Source organism: Anolis carolinensis, chromosome 2 (assembly GCF_035594765.1).
Source record: "Anolis carolinensis isolate JA03-04 chromosome 2, rAnoCar3.1.pri, whole genome shotgun sequence".
In the NCBI taxonomy this organism is placed as follows: Eukaryota; Metazoa; Chordata; class Lepidosauria; order Squamata; family Dactyloidae; genus Anolis; species Anolis carolinensis.
The window spans coordinates 21,099,426-21,125,718 of NC_085842.1; the positions used below are offsets into that span (position 1 = coordinate 21,099,426).

Genomic DNA, 26,293 nt, shown 5'->3' on the forward strand with positions numbered 1-26,293 from the left:
CTTGGCTGCAGTGTCCCAGTTTTTCTCTGTGAGATGCTGGCCAGCGCCTAGGACACTCCGCCAGATTCTTGCTATCCTGCTGGGACAGACCGCTGCACAAACCGTTCTGGCCTTGCATAAACACCGTCAATGACCTCTTTTCTTTTCCCCCTTGTTTGCTTGCCAGGTGACCTTCTGTGTGTTTGCGGTGACTCACAGCATTCAGCATCTCTTCTCTGCTGTCCCACTAAAATCCCAGTCCCCCCCTCCCACTCCACCAGCCCCACCTCCCTGGGGAAGAGTTTGCAGAAAACCAGTATAAAAGGGACGGGTGGAAGAGGATCAACCTGAGCTCCTCGCCTCTCTGACTCACAGCTCCTTTGGACTCTCTTTCCGTGCGGCTGCCCCCTAAGCACCATGGGGCAAACCCGGTTCCTTGGGGGTCCCAGCATCCTTCTTCTGTTCCTCTTCCTCCTTCCCGGGGACCATGCAACATCTACTGCAGAACCGTAAGCTGACAACTGGAGGGTCTCACCTCCATCTCTTTCTTTTTCTTGTTTCCTGCAAAATCCAGTCTTGGAGTACATCTACACCAGGCATGGGCAAACTTTGGCCCTCCAGGTGTTTTGGACTTCAACTCCCATAATTCCTAACCGCCGGTAGGCGGTTAGAAATTATGGGAGTTGAAGTCCAAAACACCTGGAGGGCCAAAGTTTGCCCATGCCTGATCTACATTGTAGGATGAATCCAGTAGGAAACCACTTTGGAGGCCATGGCTCAGTGCTATGGAGTTGCATTTTTACCACGTCTTTTGCCTTCTTTGCCAAAGAGTATGGGTTCCTCCCCAAATTACAACTCCCACAATTCTATAGCATTGAAGTGATATGATACTACATTGTTTCTTCAGTTTAGATGCACCCTTAGTCTATGGAAGTGTGGACTACCAATTTCTTTCTCTGGTTTAGTTTCAAAGGTGCTACACAATATCTCTTTGCATATTGATTTTCGAGACCTAACACAGCTACCGTGTTTCCCCGAAAATAAGACAGGGTCTTATATTAATTTTTGCTCCCAAAGATGCTCTAGGTCTTATTTTCAGGGGATGTTTTATTTTTCCATGAAGAAGAATTCACATTTATTGTTGAACAAAAAATGAACATTATATACTGTACAGTAGTTGTCGTCATAAACCAGCATAACCAGACAAACTGTGAATCCTATCAAGAATTTCTTGTTACTACCAATATTTCCATGTACAACACTTTATGGTAGGTACATTTACCGATCTTGCATGCTCTGGTGTTCTGTTCGGCGGGCATGCTTCCAAACAAAAACTTTGCTAGGTCTTACTTTCGGGGGAGGCCTTATATTTAGCAATTCGGCAGAACCTCTACTAGGTCTTATTTTCTGGGGATGTCTTATTTTAAGGGAAACCGGGTATGTCTAACAGCACAATGTTACAATGTTGAATTAATAGTTTCACACCATGGCATTGCTTAATGTTCTAGAATCCTGGAATTTATAGTTTTCTACTGGATCGAAAGCACTGGTGCTTCACCAAAGTACAACACCATACCAATCAGTCCTGGTGGTAGGAGCCCCGGTGGCGCAGTGGGTTAAACCCTTGTGCCGGCAGGACTGCTGACTTGAAGGTTGGGTTGCTGACCTGAAGGTTGCCAGTTCGAATCCAACTCGGGGAGAGCGCGGATGAGCTTCCTCTGTCAGCTCCAGCTCCTCACGCAAGGGACATGAGAGAAGCCTCTCACAAGGATAGCAAAAACATCAAAACATCTGGGCATCCCTTGGGCAACGTCCTTACAGACGGCCAATTCTCTCACACTAGAAGTGACTTGCAGTTTCTCAAGTCGCTCCTGACACAAAAAAAGTCTTGGTGGTTACAGTAGTGCTAGACTGCATTAATTCCACAGTGTAGATAGGTGCACCTTTAGAAAAATAATGTCATACTGAGGGATTGCTCTTTAAAAACAACAAGCCATTGCAATGAATAATAGCTGTGAATGGAATACATAAGGAGTCCTATGGCACTTTAAAGGTTAACCAGTTTTCTTTGGCCAGAGCTTTTGTGGACTTAAGCCCACTTCATCCGAAGGAGCAGAAGAAACAGGCTGAAGTCCAACAAAACTTCTTCCAAATAAAGGTGTGCCAATTTAAGTGCAACAGATGAACCCAACCACTCCTTCAAAATTATTGTTTTAAATCGGTATTACACTAAGAAATAGTATAAATATAACCTATGAAATTACAAAACCGAGACAACTAGTCACCTGAAGTTGAATGCACATCCAAATTACAGAATGTGGAAGCAGCATTTTGCAAGATAATTGGTTACCTAAAATATATTTGAATCAGACCAATAGTGGAACAGCAGAGTACAGAGGCAGAAATATATCTTTGCTATGGTTAACATAAGCAGTAACTGGAAACCTCTGCCGAAGAGTGCTGGTTGCTTCACCAAACTACAAATCCCATCATTCAATAGCATTGAGCCATTTTTAACCTTTATTTATTTATTTATTTATTTGCTACATTTATATCCTGCCCTTCTCACCCCGAAGGGGACGCAGAGTAGCTTACAAATAATATTTACATAAAAGTAAAGGTAAAGGTATTCTCCTGACGTTAAGTTACATACAGTGTATTAAGATTCCGCTGTGGCGGACTGGATGAGCAGGAACAAGCTGTGGATCAATCCTGACAAGACAGAGGCCCTCCTGGTCAGTCGCTCGTCGGATCGGGGTATTGGGTGGCAACCTGTGCTGGACGGGGTCGCACTCCCCCTGAAATCACAGGTCCGCAGTTTGGGGGTCCTCCTGGATTCAGCGTTGACGCTTGAAGCGCAGGTGTCGGCGGTGGCCGGGAGGGCTTTCGCACAACTCAAACTCGTGCGCCAACTGCGACCATACCTCGTGAAGTCTGACTTGACCACGGTGGTCCATGCCTTAGTTACCTCTAGACTGGACTACTGCAATGCACTCTACATGGGGCTTCCCTTGAAGACGGCCCAGAAATTACAATTGGTCCAGACTAATAACTGGGGCGAGTTACAGGGAGAGATCCACTCCCTTGTTCAAGGAGCTCCACTGGCTGCCGTTTATTTTCCGGTCCCAATTCAAGGTGCAGACCATCACCTATAAAGCCCTAAACGGTTTGGGACCCACCTACCTTCGTGACCGTATCTCCTATCATAAACCTGCCCGATCCCTTCGATCTTCAGGGGAGGCTCTCCTGTCGCCACTGTCAATATCTCAGGCCTGCCTTGTGGGAACAAGGGAGAGGGGCTTCTCTGCTGTGGCCCCCCGACTGTGGAACTCACTGCCCGGTGAGATTAGGCAAGCCCCCACATTAGCAGCCTTTAAGAAAGACCTGAAAACATGGCTCTTCCGTTGTGCCTTTGGAGAGTAATCACTACATAAATCCCTTTTGCTGCTCTCCTTCAATATTTGTCCTCCAGATTGCACCGCCACTTTATGACCCTGTCCTCTGTGGTTTTTACTCCTACTTCCTTTCTCACATCGAGTTTTAATCTAGTGTTCATGTGGCCCGCGCTTGGTTTTATTGTTCTTTTGATCTTGTTTAATGTAGTGTATATTTTCTTTTATTGTGTTGTTTAATGTGCTATGATTTGTTGTTCTATTATATTTTGTTATATTGTATTGCTCTGGGCATGGCCCCATGTGAGCCGCCCCGAGTCCCCGTTGGGGAGATGGTGGCGGGGTATAAATAAAGATTATTATTATTATTATTATTATTATTATTATTATTATTATTATTATATCACTAGCACAGCACATATTTTAGTTCTTGGGGACCACTGGTGGTCTGTGGACCACAGGTTGGGAACCACTGTCTTAGACCAACAGCCATACCATGACACCTTCCCCTAGCTCTTTAATGACTCCCTGCCTCCTTTTTTTCCTCACACCCAAAGGCAATACTTGGTATTGGTGCCCTTCCTGATCCACACTGAAACAACAGAGAAAATCTGTGTTCAACTGAACCACCTCAATGAATCCGTGACACTGAAAATCACATTGGAATATGGAGGCCGTAACGAGAGCTTGATCAGAGATGTTCTGGTCACGACGCCGGACGATTTCCAGTGCATCCCATTTACGGTATGAGTGTTTTATTGGTCAAAAAGAAAAGAGGTGTGCAATTTCAGAAGCTCTCTGTTTTTGCAAGGGTTAGGGTCACAGACCCACATGAAAATGCATTTTTTTAAAAATCCCTTTTAAAAAATATCTAAGAGCTTACCTTTGTAGGAATTTCTCGGTCCTCCAGCGCAACTCTGAGGTCAGTTTCAGGCGAAAAACTTAACTCTGCCCCTGAGCATGGAGAACCCACAATATCCTTCCTACTATTATCTACTCCTATTGCCTAAGTGTTTTGTAAAATGTAGATGTAGAAGAGAAAATATTTTAAGTGGCAAAACTTTATTTCAGTGCAGGAAAATATTGGATTCACACCTAAAGTAATGAGTGCAATGGTTTCATTTTTGTACTTACAATAGTATTGCAATTGGGCTTTAGGTCTGACGGTTAAATACATAAATTTGGCCAGCATCCTGCATACTCCTAAGTGTGTCTTTGGTGTCAGTATAAGCCGAAAAGCCTGATTTCCATCAATAGATAGTTATGATAGATCAGGCATGGGAAAAATTTGGTCCTCCAGGTGTTTTGGACTTCAACTCCCACAGTTCGTAACAGCCTCAGGCCCTTTCCTTTTCCCCCTCAGCTGCTTACGGCTTAAGGGCCTGAGGCTGTTACGAATTGTGGGAGTTGAAGTCCAAAACACCTGGAGGACCAAAGTTTGCCCATGCCTGGGATATAGATTGCATCAGCTCCAGATTCTTAGATACAGTTATCATGGTTTTCTTTGGGTGAGCAGATGGCAACCCGTAGATAGCATATGTCCTGTATCTCAAAAACTCAAGCCGATATGGGAAAACTAGTGCCATTTTTGGAATCAGCAGGTCAAATATACTCAGAAGCAGGGCTGACATTTGAGGCACCAAAATGTGCGTTCATGGAGAAAATGAGTTGATTGTACAAATGGAAAGACCCTTAACTCCGTTGCCTTGCTTCCCTTCTCCCTGTTCTAGATTCCCAAATGGGACAGCCTCACCGACTCTCCGGTGGTGCTTCTCACGGTGTCCGTGAAGGGGGCCACGTTGTCTTTCTGGAGCCGGAAGACGGTGCTCGTGCAGAACTTGGACAGCCTAGTCTTTGTCCAGACCGACAAGCCCATCTACAAGCCAGGACAGGATGGTAATAAGCTCATGGAGAGGAAACTAGAGCGAAAGGGTTGTTGTGTGTTTTCCAAGCTGTATGGCCATGTTCCAGAAGTATACTCTCCTGACGTTTCGCCCACATCTATGGCAGGCATCCTCAGAGGTTATTAGGCATTATAGCCCGGAAAACACACAACAACCCTGTGATTCCGGCCATGAAAGCCTTCGACAACACAACTTTTTCTACTCCGAGGAGCCTGTTGTCCAAGGACGCTTTCATGATCGAATTGCTGGCATGTCTTCAGGGCAGCTTTTTACCTCCCCGCTAAAGCGGCATCTATTTATCTACTCACGTTGCTGTTTTCGAACTGCTAGGCCAACAGAAGCTGGTGCTGACGGCAGGAACTCACCCCAACCTGTGGCTTGAACTGCTGACCTTCTGGTCGGCAAGATCTTCTGTAGCTGGCAGTTTAACCTGCTGTGCTAACCATGGCCCTCTAAATCTGCAAATTATCAAATCAACAAAAGTCAACAAATCCAATTGTAATTTCTAGCATTGTGATACATTCAAACTCAAACAAATAATAATAATAATAATAATAATAATAATAATTATTATTATTATTATTATTATTATTATTATTTTGGCACTGGGTGCCGTGCCAAAAGATCTCAGCCGGCATTTGGAAACAATAGACATTGACAAAATTACGATCTGCCAACTGCAGAAGGCCACCTTACTGGAATCTGCACGCATCATCCGAAAATACATCACACAGTCCTAGACACTTGGGAAGTGTTCGACTTGTGATTTTGTGAAACGAAATCCAGCATATCTATCTTGTTTGCTGTGTCATACAACGTCGTTGTGTCAATAATAATAATAATAATAATAATAATAATAATAATAATAATATACTGCTGGCATCATAAACTGGACACAGGTGGAACTGGACAATTTGGACAGAAAAACAAGAAAACTCATGACCATTCATCATTCACTGCACCCTCGCAGTGATGTTGACCGGCTCTATCTGCCTCGAAGATCAGGTGGCAGAGGACTCTTGCAAGTAAAACAAGCAGTCAAAGAAGAAGAACATGCCCTGGCAGAATATGTAAAGCAAAGTGAAGAACCTGCTTTGATTGAAGTCAAAAATCAGAAACTCCTCAAAGCACAGCAGACAAAAAACCAGTACAAGAAAACCGCACTACAAACTAGAGCTGACAGCTGGCACAACAAAACATTGCATGGAAAGTTCCTTGACAAAATTGAAGGAAAAGCTGATAAGGAGAAGACCTGGCTCTGGCTCACGAATGGTAAACTGAAGAAGGAGACAGAAGGCCTGATCCTTGCAGCCCAGGAGCAAGCCATCAGAACAAAGGCAATTAAGGCCAAGATCAAAAAATCAGCTGATGACCCAAAATGCAGACTGTGCAAGGAAACCGACGAAACCATTGATTATATCCTCAGCTGCTGTAAGAAAATCGCACAGACAGACTACAAACAGAGGCACAACTATGTGGCCCAAATGATTCATTGGAACTTATGCCTCAAGTACCAGCTCCCAGCAGTAAAGAATTGGTGGGATCACAAACCTGCAAAAGTATTGGAAAATGAGCACGCAAAGATACTGTGGGACTTCCAAATCCAGACTGACAAAGTTCTGGAACACAACACACCAGACATCACAGTTGTGGAAAAGAAAAAGCTTTGGATCATTGATGTTGCCATCCAAGGTGGCAGTCGCATTGACGAAAAACAACAGGAAAAACTCAGCCACTATCAGGACCTCAAGATTGAACTGCAAAGACTCTGGCAGAAACCAGTGCAGGTGGAATAATAATTTTATTTCTTACCCACCTCTCCCAATGACTCAAGGGGGGGAGGGTCACAGCACAGTCAAAAACACGCAAATACTATAAAAATTCTACAAACACACATATTCAAATGCAGTTCCATAAAAGATATGTATCAAAGCATTTTTGATAACACATATAACTAAATTACAATATAGTAAAAGGAAAAATATATCAAAGCATTTCTGTAAAACACTTATTAATCACACAGGACAAAGACCAAAACACAGGACATGTGTTTAAAATTCATGCTTTCAGCTGGCTGGGTAAAATTAGAAACATAATTGAGACATCCAACGAAAGGAGTAGACAAAGGGACCAAGCAAATGGCAACATAGCAAATAGCATTGTTCTCATCATGAATTATTTTCAATGTTCCACTGTCTGCATTGTTCGAAATGTGGGTAATAAAGGAATATTTCCTTTGATGGATCAGAATCATTATGGAGGGGGCAATTTCTTCATTTGACACCCCTCTATAGCTATCTTTCCAGAGCCAGAGAACTCTTCTTTGTTGGGGTGTTATGTGGTTTCTGGGCTGTATGGCCGTGTTATAGCAGCATTTTCTCCTGACGTTTAATCTGTATTTATGGCTGGTATCTTCAGAGGATCTGATGGTATTTTGCTGATCCCCAAAAATAACATCTCCTCTCCTTTCTTTCTCAGTTAATTTTCGCATTGCCTCTCTGGATGAAGGCCTCCATCCCTTGAATGAGAAGGTAAATTTCAGCATTATTTACCCCAGATGCTGCTTTAGCTGTTGTTTGTTTTAACTTCCCTTTCAAAGTCCTTCCCAAAGGCGGTTCTGGGAACACAATACTCTTTGAATCAAACTCTGCACTCCCTTCACTTTATTCTAATCCCTAAATGCAGTTTTAAAGCCAGTTGCTCTGCTGCCAAATTTTGATGGCTCGCTACCAAATTAAACAGCTGTGGGGCCTCCAAAAACAGGTGGGAACAACATGTGGTACATAAGGCAGATGATGTCCACAATGGTGTGAAAGGGAAGATCCAGTCCATCCGGTCTTGCTAGGTTTTCAGAAGGACGCCTAAATTCATGACAACTGGGCTCACAGCCTGGAAAGAGCTATTGACAAGTATGTCTCTTTGTTATCTCACCATAACATTTTCACCACACTTGGATGTTGCATGACCACATGTCTCAGCTTTTGTGTCTGAAGTGACGTAGATTATGAGCTTTTCTATATATAAGCCCAAACTCCCAGACTTGCTTTGATTGGAAGGCTGGGTGTCTTCATGATGTACAGCTAGTTCTGGTGAATATCCTGGGGTTTTGTATTTCAGCCAACTTTGCCCTGTTTCAGACAAAGTTGGGGATTAAGTCAATTTTGCCCTGCTTCAGGCAGGGCCAGAAAGTATTCCAAATTTTGCAGAAAACTCTGAAGTAGCTCAAAATTTGGAGCAGTTGGACACCTAGATTGGGTGCACTTTGGCCCAATCTGTTATCAAGATGGGACTGTGGTTTTGTTGCCACCACTGCCACTCCTAGTTGGCCACTGAGCTCCATACGAGGTCCAGGCTGTCCTGGGCAACTCTGTTGACGTTCTCCTTCTACTTGATGTCATGGGCACTGTCATGCTCTCACAGAGACTTTGACTGTTTTCTTTGCTGAGCCACAGTTGTCCTCTTAGTTACAATAGGTTCAGTTCACTTTCTATAGTTTTCTGTTGGAGGAAACCTTAACTAGACCCTCTCCTTTTAAGAAGACCCCCTAAGGCAGAGACTGCAGTCCTCTTCAGCAGCTCTGTTGCTGCGAGTTAGTCTAAGGGTGCCTAGGAGTCTAGAGGCTGCAACATCTTCTACGTTTAAAGTTGAGGAAGCTCAGTCAAAAAAGGTTTAAGTGTAAGGTTGAGGAAACTCAGTTTAAGAAGTCTAAGGTTGTAGAAAATAAGTTCAAGACTTGGAGAAGCAAGCTTGAAGTATTAAAGAACAAAGTCTGTAGTTTAAAGAAGAAAAGAGACTTAACAGGAGGGTGTTGTCGAAGGCTTTCATGGCCGGGATCACAGGGTTGTTGTATGTCTTTCAGGCTGTGTGGCCATGTTCCAGAAGTATTCTCTCCTGACGTTTCGCAAACATCTATGGCAGGCATCCTCAGAGGATGCCTGCCATAGATGTGGGCGAAACGTCAGGAGAGAATACTTCTTAACAGGAGGTGTTAAAAGAAGACAAAGCCACATAAAGGACACAGAAAAAAGGCCAGAAAGGAGGTATCTTTGAAAGCAATCAAGAGAATCCCAGTTAAGTTTTCAGCTTCCATTTGTTCCTTCAAAGTATTTGTTAGTCAGACCTGGGAGGAGTTAAGGTACTGATATTTCATACAATTAAACTAATTTTTGCTTAATGTTACACCTTGTGTTGTGAGTTTCCAACTCTGTTCTCATTGGGAATTGGGCACCTGAAAGTTAGCTCAGAGTACAGAAGAGACGCCCTGTTCTGACATCAACAGAGGTGCCCATGCAACTGACTAATTTCCTGTCTATGTATCCTAGGTTTTTATTTGGTTTAGACCAGTTCTGCCCTGCTTCAGTCAAAGTTGGATATTATGGCGTTTGCTGGCAACTCTAGAGTATCCCATGCTTCGTGGCAGTTAGGATCAGTCTGATCTTTCCTGTCTATTTATTCCGTTCTTCTGTTTTGTTTAAACAGACTCCCTTGCTTCGGACAAAGTTGGGAGATATTCTGGTGTTTGCTCTAAATTCCAGAATATGTCATATCTTTAGGACAGCTGGATTGGGTCTAATTTGGCAGATCTGCTGTTCACACAGGATCATGGCTGTGTTCCCACCGCCACCCTTCCTAGTTGGCCATGGAGCCCTCTTTCTTTCTGATCTTATGGCAACCTCTTTCTGGCATTAACAGAAGTGCAGCCACCAGATCTCTCGTCTATGTATCCCAGGTGTTTTGGTTTAAACCGACTTTACCCTGCTTAGGCTAATTGTACCGGTGTCCTGTCTGGACAACATATCTGGCCAAATCAGACTTGAAGTCATGGAATATTCTTGAGTTTCCAGCAAACACCAAAGTATTCCCCAACTTTGCCCCACTTAGAGCAAAGTCGGGCTTCACATCTGATTTGATCTGATTGGTATCCAAACAAAACAGTGGTACCATCACTCTTCTCTTGTGCTCATCAATGCAAGGAAATGGGATGGATTAAGGCAGGTGCAATATTCTGACATCAATAGTGATAACTGCACAAATAGGTAATCTCTACTCTTTGTTCCTGGTCATGTGGGCACCTGTACAACCAAGAAGAAGGCAGGGGAATTACCAGTTCTGATGTTAGTAGATGGTCTCTTAATATGCAGGAGCTTACATGGAGCTCCATTGCCAACTAGGAATAGCAGCAACACAGTCAATAAGATGCCACCTCAGCAGAACGGCTGCACTTCCGGTTGTGTAAACAATAGCCCTGGGTTTACCAGAAACACTTTGGATCCAGGGTCTCTCTGGAGCATATTTACACTAGGTTAAACTCTTCAGTGTAGATGAGCCCTAAGTAGGAGACTGGGGTTATTTGCAATTCCCAGAAGAATGCTTGTGTAACTTGTATAGGGTCATATTTTCTATGGGTTTGGCATATGAAGGTTACAAAATGACTTCTTCACACTGTTTTGATCCATCTCCTCATTTCTTTTTGTCTTGTCTCCACAGTTTCCTTTGGTTTACATCCAGGTAAGTGGTAATTTCCAACCTACTTCCTTTCATAATAATGCATGTCAGTTATAAAAAATACAGGTTGAACATTCCTTATCTGGAATTCCAAAATCCGAAATACAGTACTCTAAAATTATCCACATGGATGATAGTAATACTTTCTGATGGTTCAGTGCACACAAACGTTATTTCACTCATGTGCATTAAGGGTTTTCTTTTGCACACTTTTGTTGGAGTTTTTTGTCTGACCACCACAGTTTAAAGTTACCTTCGAATTTCATTAAATGGTCAGTATAGATGAGGCCACCCTTCCAATAAAAGTTATATAGTCACATTTGTAAAATTCACATTTGTTCTACTTTTGTGTGGGAGTTCTGAGGCCCTACCTCCCATGAAAGTAGAGGACCTACTGTAATGTAAACCATTGCTTATGTACAACCTGACTCCAACCAGAGAGGCCATCAAGGGCTTGAAAACAGACCTGCTTTGACACCAGCACTGGCACTAGTCTGGACTCTAGGGTGCATTTACACCTTAACCCCCATAGTTCAAGGCTACAATTTTTATCATCATCATCATCATCATCATCATCATCATCATCATCATCATTTAATTACTTATTAATCGCTCTCCATCCAAGATGCTCTAGGCGATTTACAAGATAAAATTGTAAAGGATAAAAATACATATATACAAATATTGATAAAATTAACATTGATTAAAAGCTCTAGTAAAGAGCCAGGTCTTAAGTGCTAGGGTAAAAGGCCCTAACTCACGCATGGCTCTCATATAGGGCGGCAAGGCATTCCATAAGGCAGGGGCAGAAATAGAAAAAGCTCTGCGCTTGGTCCTTTCCAAGTGCACTTCTCTAGGACCCGGTACATAAAGTAAGTCTCGTTGGGATGGTCGTTGCGACCTCCGATGATGGGAGAAGGAGAGACGGTCCCTAGGGTACGATGGGCCCTGGCCGTAAAGAGTTTTAAAGGTCAGAACTAGCATCTTATATAGACCACGGTAATCAGTTGGAAGCCAATGCAGATGCTGCAGCACTGGTGTTATGTGGCATTTCATGGGTGTTCTTGTGAGTAGCCTGGCTGCCGCATTCTGAACAATACGGAGCTTTCGGGTCGTGGACATCGGAAGGCCAACATACAGGGCGTTGCAATAGTCCAGCCTAGACGTGACCATGGCATGGATGACTGTTGCCAGAGCCTCATCAGATAGATAGGGTGCCATTTGCCTCGCTTGTCGTAGATGGGAAAAGGCCTGTTTGCTGACAGCAGCGACCTGAGCTTCCATTGTCAGCTGCGAATCTAAAACGACACCCAGGCTCTTAACGGTAGGTGAAGGAGATAGGGCAGCACCATCGAAGGTGGGTAGCAAATGGGTCAGACCAGTCGAGTGGCCATGCCAGAGAATCTCAGTTTTCGCCGGGTTCACCTTCAGTCTACTAGCACGTAGCCAGTTTGACAGAGCCTCCAGACATAAGGTGAAATTGTCTGGTATTGACGTTGCTCCAGGCTCCAAGCGCAGAAGGAGTTGGGTGTCGTCCACATATTGATAGCAATCTAGGCCGAAACTCCGAGCCAAACTAGCAAGGGGTCTAACGTAGATGTTTTATAAGGGTTTTAGTCTTCTCTGCCAAAGAGTGCTGGTGCCTCACCAAATGGCAATCCCTAGGATCCCATAGCATTAATCCATGATAATTAAAATGGTATCAAACTGTCTTAATCCTACAGTATAGATGCACCCGTTGTCCCACTCAGATGTTGGGCTTCTTCTGATGAGATGGCGGAAAAATTATTGATTAGTAAGGACAATATTGTTACTGCCAGTCTCAGCAGAGCAGTGCCCTTACGTTAGCCATCACTGTTTTTGAATCCATTCTTTGCAACTGGTGACTGCGGTGTCACTCACATACTGTATTATCTGACTCTAGAACATATTTTTAGTGAATCAGACAGTTACCTTGGATTATCTAGAGCAAATAGGCTTTTGATAGGATAGATAACACCAGCGGGAAAGGGCTCTTAAACATTAACCATCTCTGCAATCCTATGCAAAGTTACTTGGCAGTACATTTTGTTTAAAGTGGCTTTGGACAAGCCATGCCTCAGGATTTTGTTTTCCACGTAGAAAAAATATGAAGCTGGATTTAGTGTTCGATGTAGAAGAGATATAAAGATGGATTTTCCCCCCCATGGATTAAAATGACTTTGTTGATATTATCCACATACCTTAGGTCCTGTTTGGTCTGTTGTTCTGGGTAATGGCAGAAAGGATCAACTATGAGAGCATCTAGCCAATTATTTATGATCTCTTTAAATCCGGATCGGAAACATTTGACCCTCTGTCCCCTCTGGGTTGTTTTTCTGAGGTTTGGGTGTTTAAAATGTGTTTAACTTGTGCAAACATCCAGGCTCTCTACAGTATGTTAATAATTGTGTGCGGCTTGGTTTTATTTGATTTAGAGCAGTGGTTCTCAACCTTTGGGCCGGCCTCCAGGTATTTTAGACTTCAGCTCCCACACTTCCTAACAGCTGGTAAACTGGCTGGGATTTTTGGGAGTTGAAGTCCAAAACATCTGGAGGACCAAAGGTTGGGAACTACTGATTTAGAGCCTACTTAACCCTTAAAAATTGGCCTCAGGGTGAATCAAGACTTCGGAATTAATGCAGTTTGATGTCACATAGTGAAATTATGGAAGTTCTATGGACTTTAGCCTTCTCTGCCAAAGTGTGCTGATGCCTCACTAAACTACAAATCCCACAGATCCATAACATTGAAGCATGGCATTTAAAGTGTGTATCTACACTGTAGAATGAATACAGTTTGATGGCAATGTAACTGCGATGGATCAATGCCATGAAGCTGTGGGAGTTGTAATAAAGCCTTTTGCTTATGTCTCACCAATTTACAGAGTCCAGGTTTCCATGTCGTATAACCGTGTCAATTAAAGTGGCATCTAACTGCATTAATTCTAAAATGTAGAACCATCATACCACAAGTGACAATGTGAATTGCAAGTAATTTGGAGGACTTAAGATTTCTGGTTGAGTGCCACCAACACAAGCAATCCCCTGTCCTTGGAATGACTGTATTGCCATATGATTTCTAGGATCCCAAGAGGAATCGCTTGGCCCAGTGGCAAGATGTGGAGCTGAATGTGGGCCTCGTGCAGCTCTCTTTCCCTCTGGCATCGGAGCCCAAACAAGGCACCTACAAAGTGGTGGTGAAGAAAGCTTCAGGGAGCAATGTGGAGCAGACCTTTGAGGTGAAGGAATATGGTAAGACCCCATTTGTGCCATCCGATGACTCTATAATTATTGATTGGTTTTTAGGGTTCCCATCAGTTCCCGGTTATCTACATAACATCATTCCATTGCAGTCAACAGCAATGTCAACCATTGGAAAAACATGTTCAATATACAGTAGAGTCTCACTTATCCAACATTCGCTTATCCAACGTTCTGGATTATCCAATGCAGTTTGCCACCCGCCCCAATCCATAGCTGTTTTTCAAGTCAGCAAGGATTGAACTTGTTATGGATTTAATTTTGGACAATGTTGCTACTCTAAGTTCTTTATTTGTAGTCAATTTGTTAGTAGCCAATGTTTTTGTAGTACTGTATATACTCGAGTATAAACCTAGTTTTTCAGCCCTTCTTTTAAGACCAAAAAAGCCCCCCTCGGCTTATACTCGGGTGAGGGTCCTGGTTGGCTTATATTTGGGTCAGCTTATACTCGAGAATATATGGTACATTTATTATTTTTCTCCATTATTATTGGTATTACTGTATTACATTTATTATTTTTCTCTATTATTGTTGCTACTATTACATTCATTTTCCTCTATTTTTATTGTTGTTAATAATACATTTATTATTTCAACTCTGATCTTATTATTATTATTGCATTTATTATTTACTCTATTTATTATTACTTGTATTATTTTCCTGTATTTTTTATTATTATTATTACATGTATTATTTTACTCTATTATTATTAAAAGGATACATAAACACATTTACATTGAAGATGAGAAGAATGATTTGATCAGAGTTGGGCAGTCTTATCTTAAATTTGAGCTTTATGTAAATACAGTAGAGTCTCACTTATCCAACACTCGCTTATCCAACGTTCTGGATTATCCAACGCATTTTTGTAGTCAATGTTTTCAATATATCGTGATATTTTGGTGCTAAATTCATAAATACAGTAATTACTACATAACATTATTGCGTATTGAACTACTTTTTCTGCCAAATTTGTTGTATAACATGATGTTTTGGTGCTTCATTTGTAAAATCATAACCTAATTTGATGTTTAATAGGCTTTTCCTTAATGCCTCCTTATTATCCAACATATTCGCTTATTCAACATTCTGCCGGCCCGTTTATGTTGGATAAGTGAGACTCTACTGTATTCAAAAACATTTAACCTACTGATGCCTCAATTAATGTAATTTTATTGATATCTATTTTTATTTCTGAAATTTACCACCCTCGGCTTATACTGGAGTCAATGTTTTCCCAGTTGTTTTTTTTTTGTGGTAAAATTAGGTGCCTCGGCTTATATTCGGGTCGGCTTATACTCGAGTATATATGGTAAATCTTTTCAATAAGTGAGACTTACTGTATTTTAAAACTGAGCCAAATGGGCAATCTGTCAAAGACAGAACGCCACCAGATAAAGTTCAACACAGTTTATTAAAGTTACAGAACTAAAAAGTGCCCGTATGAAACAAAGGACTAGGCAAACACTTGCCTTCAGTGTAAAAGATACACAAAAAAGACTCCGCTGATACTAAAAGCGGTTCAAAAGATAAACCGGATTAAACGGGAGTTTAATCCGGGTAAAACAGAAAATGCTTACTTCAGCCCGGCAATTTAAACAAACAAAAGTTGATAAACAAAGACTCAAAGAAACATAAAAAGCTGGCAGCAGATTCCTCTCTGCTACTCGAAAGCTGCAAATGAGTAACTAAGGTTGTTACTCCTCCGTGCAACAAACGGAATCCGGATCCAGGCACATCAATCAGGGTAGCAACGGTCAGCAGGGTCCCAGTCCGGTCCGAGGTCGAAAGCCAGGTACAGATGTCTTTAATTCACCAATTCCACCGAAAGCCACAGAAGGGGTAGTCCGAGGTCGTAGTCAGTCAGTCAGTCCAGCGTCAATCCAGAGTAGGCAATTAATGTCCATCAAGAAGACGACGGAGGTCCAAGCTAATAAGATTAAACACAGGTTGCACAACAAAAGCCCACACAGTTCCTCCCGCCGTCTATGCCCAGTGTCCTTAGTAACTTACGTATTCAGCAAACGAAACACACCCGTCTTCAGGAAATTCCCAACAAGAGCCCAAGCGTTTGTCCAGATTACCTTGCCCAACGCAATTAGCCCTGGATTCAAAACCCCATTTTATGCCAGTTTACAACTCCTCATCGCTGTCAGCTGTTACCCTAATTCCAGGTGCCTCATCATCATCATCCTCATCAGAGCTAAAACACCTTTGACTACGCCCCACAGTATCCCCAGCTGTGGATCCCGTTCCATCCCTCCAACTCGTCCACGGGTCCGATCCTGCAACCCGCCAGTCGCCTCCCACACTAGCATTGCCGGTGATACCCAAATCCTCCCTCACACGAGTCCATTCCATGTCATCCTCCTCTGAGCTAACCACCTCTTCCTCCATTCCCTCGGTAAAACCCTCAAAGGAGTCTTCGTCTGTTGGTTCTGCAAATAAATCCCGCAGCCGTTTCCTTTCTCGCTCCTCAAGAGAGTCTGACTCTCGAGGAGTCTTACGACCACGTCTCCCAGTATCGGAGCCATAAGGCTCAACCATAACACAATCAGATTAACAGTATACATGACAGTCAAATCAAATTGGTAATTATAAAAATAGAGGTACCACAAGATTCTTTATTTCCCTTCCTTTCCTGTCTTATTACACCAAATAAAATTGAAAAGAGAACTGTATGGTTTGTTTCAAAAGCTTTCATGGCCGGGATCACAGGGTTGTTGTGTGTTTTCCGGGCTGTATGGCCATGTTCCAGAAGCATTCTTTCCTGACATTTCGCCCACATCTGTATGGTTATTGTCCTTTCCTCTGCTTTATCTTGGCATTTCTTTCCTTCCTCAAGTGTTGCCGAAGTTCGAGGTTACGGTGAAAGCACCCAAGATTATAACCATCCTGACTGAACAACTGGAAGTGACTGTCTGTGGCAAGTAAGTGATACTAGAGTTCTAGGATCACTTACTAGGAAGTGATACTAGGATATTGCGAATGTTGATTTGTTTTCATGGCTTGGAAAAGTAATTTTTAATGACAGTCCTTCAGCGAGCACGGCAAGTAGCCATGTAGGCACAGAGGAGTTATTGTTTTTTTAAAATAAACAGATCCAGTTCTGGAACTCAGTTCGCATTTGTGAGGTCCAGAGTAACTTTAACAATCCCTGCTAATCTCCTATCCTTAGTGTTGTCTCCCATCACACGTTGTCTCCTATCATTTGTCTGTGTGAATGAATGAAAAACTTCTAAATGGTTTAGCAGTTTGAGCATTAGACAATGACTCTGGAGACGGGTTCGAATCCCGGTACTTCAAGTACAGTAGAGTCTCGCTTATCCAACCTTCGCTTATCCAACGTTCTGTATTATCCAATGCAGTCTGCCTCCTGCCCGGATCCACAACTGTTTCTCTAGGCAGCAGTGCACAGCAGGCCAACACACCCAACAACAACACAAGTGCAGCCACACTTCCAAACAAGCGGCAGACTTGTTGCAAAACATTATGTTTTGGTGCTTAATTTGTAAAATCATAATGTAATTTGGCATTTAATAGGCTTTTCCTTAATCCCTCCTTATTATCCAACATTTTCACTTGCCCGGCGTTCTGTTGGCCCATTTATGTTGGATAAGTGAGACTCTGCTGTACTTCCACAGCTATGCTTGCCTTTGACCCTATCTACATTGAGCATTTATTGGCAATCAAACCGCATCAGTGTAGACACACATAATACATTTTATAAGTCCACATTAACAATATACCGTATATACTCAAATATAAGCCTAGTTTTTCAGCTTTTTTTAGGGCTGAAAAAGCCCCCCTTGGCTTATACTCGAGTGAGGGTCCTGGCCGGCTTATATTCAGGTTGGCTTATACTCGAGTATGTAGGTAATCAGAGTTGAATCTGAGTCCCTTCGGGGAGATAGGGCAGAATAGAAATAAAGTATTATCATCATCATCATCATCACCTTATTATGATCTTAAATTACAGTTTTATGTAAATATTCAAAAACATTTGTCCTACTGATGCCTCAATTAATTTAATTGTATTGGTATTTATTTTTATTTTGGAATTTTAACGTCAGCTGCTGCATTTCCCACCCTCATCATATTCGAGTCAATAAGTTTTCTCAGTTTTTTGTGGTGAAATTAGGTGCCTCGGCTTGTATTTGGGTCGGCTTATTCTCGAGCATATATGGTAATGCAGTTTGGTCTGCTTTAAGTGCTCCTGAGGTTCTCCTAGAAGAGATTGCAAGGGACATCCAGTCCCATCCCATTCTACCATACAGGTAGACACCATGCAATCATGCCCAACAGATGGCCATCAAGTTTTGTTAAGAAACCTCCAGAGAAGGAGACTTCACCAGAGTCCCAGGCAGCATATTCCACTGTCAAACGCTGAATGTTTAAGTGTAATCTTTTTTCCAGTTGACTGAATTGCTCCTTTTCCTAGTCCCTGGTGCCGGAGTCGTTAGTGCCCCTTCTTCAATATGACATCAGTTCAATGTCTATCATGTCTCCTTGCAATCTTCCCTTCCCCAAGCTAAACATATCCAGCTCCTTGAGCCAATCATCATATAGAGTCATGGTGCTGGTACGGCCGTACCAGAAGCTCCGACTTTATTTTCTTGCTGCTAATGTTTGCAGTCATTGGGCAGGCTGCCTGTCCATCATCATTAAGTTTGGTTCCGCCCCTTGTTCAGGGCTCTGGGAGGGAATGAGCCATTTTTAAGTCAGTCTCACTTAAGGAAGCTAAGCTATAGGATGTAGACCAGCTTGTCCCGTAGAAAAGCTTCATATCTCAAGAACATCCGGGGATATAGAACATCCGAGAAAACAGAAACGGAAATTCCAAGGTCCCAAAAGCTCTGGCTGAGAGCTTACAGCCTCTCAGCCCCACAGCTCCTGAGGGAAACAGCCCTAAAGTTTCACAGATCCACGGAACCCTAGCTGAAACATCTGCAAGCCTTGGTTGGTAGGTCCACTCGATACCCAGACGCATTTGGAGTCGGTAGTGGGTCCCACATCAGCTAGGCCCTTATAATAGACAGCCTGGGAGAGGTTATAAGGGGGTTTTCACAGTTATCCAAAGCCAATTGCCTGTCCCTGGGGACAAGACTGAAAGGGCCAACAGTTTATTAAGGAAACCTTGAAGTGTTATTTGACTCCTTGAAGATTTATTATTTGTTCATCAATAAAGACTTTGTTATCTCATTAAAGACACAAAGGACTATCCTTGTTCAGGAAAATTCTCAACAACCTCTCTTTTGAGGCGCCCTGGCTTCCCGCTGGGCATAAAGTATACGTCCTATACAAAGACAATAGTTACAGGCCCAGCGCATGACAGAACAGTCATGGTTTCCAGACCTTTTACATTTTGGTTGCCCTTCTTTGGACACTTTCCATCTTATCAATAGCCTTCTTGTGTTTTCGAGGGTTGCATGGCCGGGATCACAGGGTTGTTGTATGTTTTCCGGGCTGTATGGTCATATTCCAGAAGTATTCTCTCCTGAATTTTCACCCACATCTATGGCAGGCATCCTCAGAGGTTACCTCACAACCTCTGAGGATGCCTGCCATAGATGTGGGCAAAACATCAGGAGAGAGTACTTCTGGAACATGGCCATACAACCTGGAAAACATACAACAACCCAATAGCCTTCTTGAATTGTGGTGCTTCAAACTGGACACAATGTCATTCCAGGCGAGGTCTGACCACTGCACCATAGTTACTCAAGATCTTCTTCACAATCCAATGATACATAAGATAGGCTCCCATTGCTCTTTCCTTCCTTGCCTTCTGTCTCTTTTAACCAATAATATGGCTGCTTCTGATTTCCAGGTACACTTATGGGAAGCCTGTCCCAGGCTTGGTGAAGGTCCGGGTGTGCCGTCCGTACTCCGGCTCTCAGAACCAATGTTATGGAAAAGAGTCAGAGGCTGTGTGTGAAGAATTCAGTGGAGAGGTAAATCAGCCACCAAATAACAAGGGAAAGAAACCATTTTCTTGGCGATCATACACTATTGCTTGAGATCTACCTTTGATAATTTGTAGGGTAAAGGAGAGCAATGGGTTAAACCCTTGTGCCGGCAGGACTGCTGACTGAAAGGTCCGCGGTTCGAATCTGGGGAGCTTTACAATAAGAGTACATTTTGTTGACATTTCTCTTGTGACCTTCCCCATGAGCCACAGACCCGCGTAGCAACCCCAATTGTTCGCTAACTCCTGGTTTCTTCTGCAGTCAAATGGACAAGGATGTTTGACTCGAGTGGTGCAAACAAAGGTGTTCCAACTGAAGCGGTCAGGATATAACATGAACCTGAATGTAGAAGGCACGATTGTTGAAGAAGGCACAGGTAAACCTGATGAAAGAGATGGGAGATAAAACCAAGGAGCGGGGATTGAAGTGAAAAATGAAGAGGGGATTTCTCTACAGTGAAATCATCACATTTCAGGACTTATTCTGCATTAACTCCTTGGTATTTGAATACATGTTGAGCATCCCTTATCTTGTAGAATTCCTAAATCTGAAATATAGTCATCCCTACACATTCGCTGAGATTACACATTCACTTTCCCTGAGTAAGTGAAAAACCAAGAATCAAGTTTACCAAGAACAACTCTTTGAGAATTTCTAGCTCTCCTAGCACAGCTCTATGGCCAAGTTCTTCTAGAAGCTGTCCATTACTGAATTGGAAGATTCCTGGATAGATGTTCTCTCTAGAAATCTCTAGATCAGTGGTTCCTAACCTGTGGGTCCCCAGGTGTTTTGTCCTACAACTCCCAGAAATCCCAGCCAGTTTACCAGCTGTTAGGATTTCTGGGAGCTGAAGGCCAAAGCATCTGGGGTCCCACACGTTAGGAACCACTGCTCTAGATCCTCCAGTATGTCGGGAAGAAATTGAGCACAGAATAACACTGGAAGACCTAGAGATTTTCAGAAACAACATTTTAATCAAATCCATAAATAATCAAAACTGCTAATGTCAAAATCTCAAAAGGGACAACTCTGTTGCGGATTGATGATGATAAATGGAAGCTCTTACGTGTGCCCGCAATCCAGAGTTACCCACAGAACAATAACATGCCACTCAAGTTTGCAGAACAAAAAAATACAGGAACTTTATTGATTCCAAGAGATTAAAAAACAGTGATATTTACAATGGTCCCTCAAGAATACAGTCCTGGTTCTTCACCCTCTTTTCTCAGCAGCAGATAGGACTCAAAATAGCAAGGCCTCTCTGAGTGCTCAGCTCTCTTCACCATCAGTACTCAGTCAGCACTGAAAAACTTGTCCAAACTGGTTCTGCAGCAGCAGAACAGAAACAGTGTCATATCAACCCCCAGATCTTTGCAGACTCAGCCAATCGGCTTCATGCACTTCATTTTCCAGTTAACACACACAGCACAGTGCCTTAGCAAACCATGACAAACTACTCCAAAATCCAAAACTGTCTACAGAGATGGCTAATACTGTGATACTTTTGCTTCCTAATGAATCAATGTACACAAACTTTCATTCATGAAACAATTTAAAACATTCTATATAATCAATCAATCAATGTATTGATTAGCCCTTAGGCCATATCATACCAAACGATAAGGTTTGATAAGACTTCATTGCACATATTTTATATAAAATGACTTTTGACAATGTCTATAAGGTGTACAAAGCTTCTGAAAGTTGCCATTTAAAAATACTAACTTTTCTATGCGCTGCATATTATGGAAGGAAATGATATATCAATGAGCTTTTTCCAATCAGAGTGGACAGAACAACTTCTTGTATTTTTCTGATTTGGAGTACATCTCCATGAGATTCTCAAATTGGCCTCTTCCAGATGTTTTGGACTTCATTTCCCACAATTCCTAACAGCTGGGTGGGATTTCCGGAAGCTGAAGTCCAAAAGACCTGAAGTTTGAGAAACACTGATCTACATTGTAGAGTGAATACAGTTTGCCACTTCTTTGACTGCCATGCATAAATGGGATCCTGGGAGTTGTAGTTGGTGAGATATTGGCACTCTTTGGCCAAGAAGAAAACTTTGTAAAACTACAACTTCCAGGATTCTATATAATTGAGCTAAGTGCCAAACAGCATTAATTCTACAATGTAGATGTGCCCTTGGAAGCTTCCTGTGACTGCTCCCTACAATTTGCACGGATATCTGTGGAGCTGGAATCCAATAGAAATAGAACAACTGCTCTGTTGACTCTTCTTATTGTATGTTTTGCACATGGTTTTCCTTGGCAGGAATGGAGTTGACAGGCTCTGCTTCCACGGATATTACTCAGACTCTCAGTGTAGCTACGTTTGAAGATTTGGACACATATGTCAAGCCTGGAATCCCATTACAGGGCCTGGTAAGACCCGTCTCTGCTGGTACAGCTGTACCAGAAACTTCAGCTTTATTTTCTTGCTGCAAATGTTTGCAATCATAGGACAGGCCACCTGTCAATCACCATTAAGTTTGGTTCCGCCCCTTGTTCAGGGATCTGGGAGGGAAGGAGCCATTTTTAAGTTAGTCTCACTTAGGAAGCTCAGCTGCAGGACGTAGACCAGCTCGTCCCGTAGAAAAGCTTCATATTTCAAGAACACCAGGGATATAGACCGTCCGGGGATATAGAACAGCAGTACAGAAACATCTGCAAGCCTTGGCTGGTAGGTCCACTCGACACCCAGACGCATTTGGAGTCGGCAGTGGGTCCCAGATCAGCTAGGCCCAGATAATAGACAGCCTGGGAAAGGTTATAAGAGGGTTTTCACAGTTATTCAAAGCCAATCGCCTGTCCCTTGGGGACAAGACTCCTTGAAGATTTATTATTTGTTCGTCAATAAAGACTTTGTTATTTCTTTAAAGACTCAAAGGCCATCTTTTCAAGGAAATCCTCAATAACCTTTCTTTAGGCACCCTGGCTTCCCGCTGGGCGTAAAGTGTACGTCCTATATAATAGACAATCAGTTACAGGCCCAGCTCATGACAGAACACATCGATGCATCATTGTTGTGTCCAACTTCGTAACTGAGGTTTTATTTAAGACATCCCCTGTACATCCTTGGTGAAGCAAGTCTAGCCTTGCCGTTAGGTAGTGCCACAAACTTTTCCTCTTGGGCAAATCCTAGAGGGTTGGTCACATGTAAACTTCCACTTCTATCCATGAGCTCCCCAGCACTTTTTAGAATCATAAAATCATAAACATGGTTATTATTTCCTTTCTCAACCTTCTCTTCTTCAAGCTAAACACAACCAGCTACAGCTATCCAAGCTGTTCCTCATAGAGCTTGACTTCCAGATCTGTAACCATTTGGTCGCCCTTCTCTGGACATCTTCTTCTCCAATTTTCTCAGTGGAAAGGGATCTTGGAGCACTTTTGAGGCTGAGAGAAGAAAATCTCACTTCATCGACTCTGGACAGAATGGCCCAAACTAACTGTGAAATCACTCTTGGCTATATTTATCACATTCAAGGGCTATATTTGTCACATTTGGTTCTTATCACAGGATAAATGCACCGTATATACTCGAGTATAAGCTGACCCGAATATAAGCCAAGGCACCTAATTTACCACAAAAAAAATATCGGAAAACATTTACTCCAGTATATGCCGAAATACCAATAAAATTACATTAATTGAGGCATCAGTAGTTAAAATGTTTTTGAATCTTTACATCAAACTGTAATTTAAAATATGACTCTTCAACTCTGATTAAATCATTATTTTCATCTTCTTCAATGTAAATGTGCTTATGTATCCTTTTAATAATAATAGAGTGAAATAATAAATGTATTAATAATAATAATAATAAATGCAGTAAAATAATAAATGTAATAATAAATAGAGTAAAATAATAAATGTAATAATAATAATTAATAGAGTAAAATAATAAATGTAACAATACCAATAATAATAGAGAAAAATAATAAATATACCATATATACGTGAGTATAAGCCGACCTGAATATAAGCCCACTAGGACCCTCACCTGAGTATAAGCCGAGGAGGGTTTATTTCAGCCCTAAAAAAGGGCTGAAAAACTAGGCTTATACTCGAGTATATACAGTAGTTAATCCAGTTTAGCCCAGCATTAAAGAAAGTCAAGGAAAGACCCAGAGATCGGACTTGAAGTGGAGATGGCCATTTATCGGGAGTGCTTTGATTGTATGGGGTTGGACTGGATGGCCCTTATGGTCTCTTCCAACACTTTGTTTTGGTGATTCAGTGACCAGTGTAATTACTCCAAACTCTACTTCCTCAGGTGCAGTGTCTTTGGAGAGAGTTTTATGATCAGACGGTAGAATAGTCATAAAAGTGCAAAACTTGTGGATACCATAATGAGGTGACAAATTCACTTCAAGGACCAAGACAGGGGAAAAGATGTTGCCTAAGGCCAGGGTGGGTGGAGAACTATATGAATGGAGAAAGGAGTTATTGGAAGGTAGTTTGAGGCTGACAGGTTACCAGAAAGGTGTTGTGATAAGGCAGAGACATCGGTGACCATATCTCCACTTAAGAATAAAGGAACCTGTGTGGGCCAAGTAGCCAAAAGCACTCTGAGGCTTAACAGAGTTTAAGAGTGCTTATTTTAAGATTGAAGATGCCAGCCACAGATGCAGGTGAAACATCAGGAGAAAATGCCGCTAGAACAAGGCCATACAGCCCGAAACCACACAACATTTCAGAATTGACCTGACAAACTCCAGCCTTAGACAGTAATGTTCTTCTTCAAAATAGAAAAAGATATTTATATTATATTTCTTCAAAATAGAAAAAGATTTATTATTTGTTTTTCATATCTAGGTGAACCTGGTAGATGGTACCACTCAGCCAATTGCCAATGCAACAGTCACTATCCGAGTAGGTAACAAGGAGACCAACTACACCACCAATGACCAGGGGAAAGCTCTGTTTTCCATAGACACCACGAATTTCACAGATGACTCTATTACTGTCCGAGTGAGTATTTCTGGGGACTGGGAACTTGATAAAATGGGAGACTACTGCAAACCATCAGAACAAAACCTTGAACAAATTGAAAGTACTCTTCCAAGTATGAAAATGTCAGGATCTCCGTATCGGCCTGGGACTGGCTGCTTCAGTTCTCAGACATAAAGAAGGGAGGTGGGGAGGGGAGGGAGGCAGGGAACAGTCGGGAAGGTAGTGTAGATAAGATTATTTGTTTTGTTGGGGAAAATTGAAACCGCAGTCAACAGACTGTGGCCATGGTGTTTGCCCACTAGGGGGAGGATGGGAATTGGAGCTGATACATACAAGAGGTTTGAGCGGGAAAACTTTAGAATTGTCTTTTTAAGGATTGTGGAAAGAAGGAATAAACAACTTGTCTTTAGCGATTTATTGTTGTGAGCGTGATTTTAATTCCAAGATCTTCCAGAGACTGTCATTAAAAACATATATTGAAGAAGCAAAATAAAATCCAGATTTCACATCACAGTGATATCTGTTTGAGACCTTGTAAAGATTAGGCTAATAAAAGTACAGTAGAGTCTCACTTATCCAACATAAATGGGCCGGCAGAACATTGGATAAGCGAAAATGTTGGATAATGAGGGATTAAGGAAAAGCCTATTAAACATCAAATTATGTTATGATTTTACAAATTAAGCACCAAAACATCATGCTTTACAACGAATGGATAGAAAAAGCAGTTCAGTACATGATAATGTTATGTAATAATTACTGTATTTATGAATTTAGCACCAAAATTTCACAATTTATTGAAAAATTGACTACAGAAACATTGACTACTAAAAGGCAAACTGTGTTGAATAATACAGAATCTTGGATAAGCAGAGCTTGGATAAACAAGACTCGACTGTATTACTGTAACATCATTTTTGATTTTGTTGTATTTTCCCCCTTAAATTTGGAAGACTCAGGGAGTTTACACTGTAGAATGAATTCGGTTGGACACAACTTTAACTGCTATTGAAATTTGGTGACCCTACAAAAGAACTGGTCAAGCTACAACTTCTATGATTCCATAGCATGAGCCCTGGCCATTACGATAGTACCGAACTGCATTACTTCTACAAATACAAAATACCATACTCATGGGAATGTGGTCCACTTGAGAAGATCATCTAAATTGATCCCCAAAGTTCTGAACATTTTCACTAACATTGTCTCAGCCTGGGCTGTGGCGCAGGCTGATAAGCAGTCAGCTGCAGCCAGCTGCAACAAATCACTCTGACCAAGAGGTCATGAGTTCGAGGCCAGCTTGGA

The 26,293-nt window shown here is 42.1% G+C and overlaps 1 protein-coding gene across 1 annotated transcript in view; it reads left to right on the plus strand.

Moving 5' to 3' along the window:
* Positions 1–315: 315 nt before the first annotated feature.
* LOC100564642 (alpha-2-macroglobulin) overlaps positions 316–26,293 on the plus strand; it is a 68,087-nt gene continuing 42,109 nt past the window's right edge. Inside the window, exons 1-11 of the mRNA XM_008105774.3 lie at positions 316–488; positions 3,929–4,115; positions 5,102–5,267; positions 7,754–7,806; positions 10,763–10,783; positions 13,884–14,052; positions 16,907–16,991; positions 19,892–20,015; positions 20,292–20,406; positions 22,305–22,414; positions 24,851–25,006. Of these exons, the coding sequence (XP_008103981.2) occupies positions 397–488; positions 3,929–4,115; positions 5,102–5,267; positions 7,754–7,806; positions 10,763–10,783; positions 13,884–14,052; positions 16,907–16,991; positions 19,892–20,015; positions 20,292–20,406; positions 22,305–22,414; positions 24,851–25,006 (1,278 nt within the window). The 5' untranslated portion in view covers positions 316–396. The remainder of the gene's footprint in view (positions 489–3,928; positions 4,116–5,101; positions 5,268–7,753; positions 7,807–10,762; positions 10,784–13,883; positions 14,053–16,906; positions 16,992–19,891; positions 20,016–20,291; positions 20,407–22,304; positions 22,415–24,850; positions 25,007–26,293) is intronic.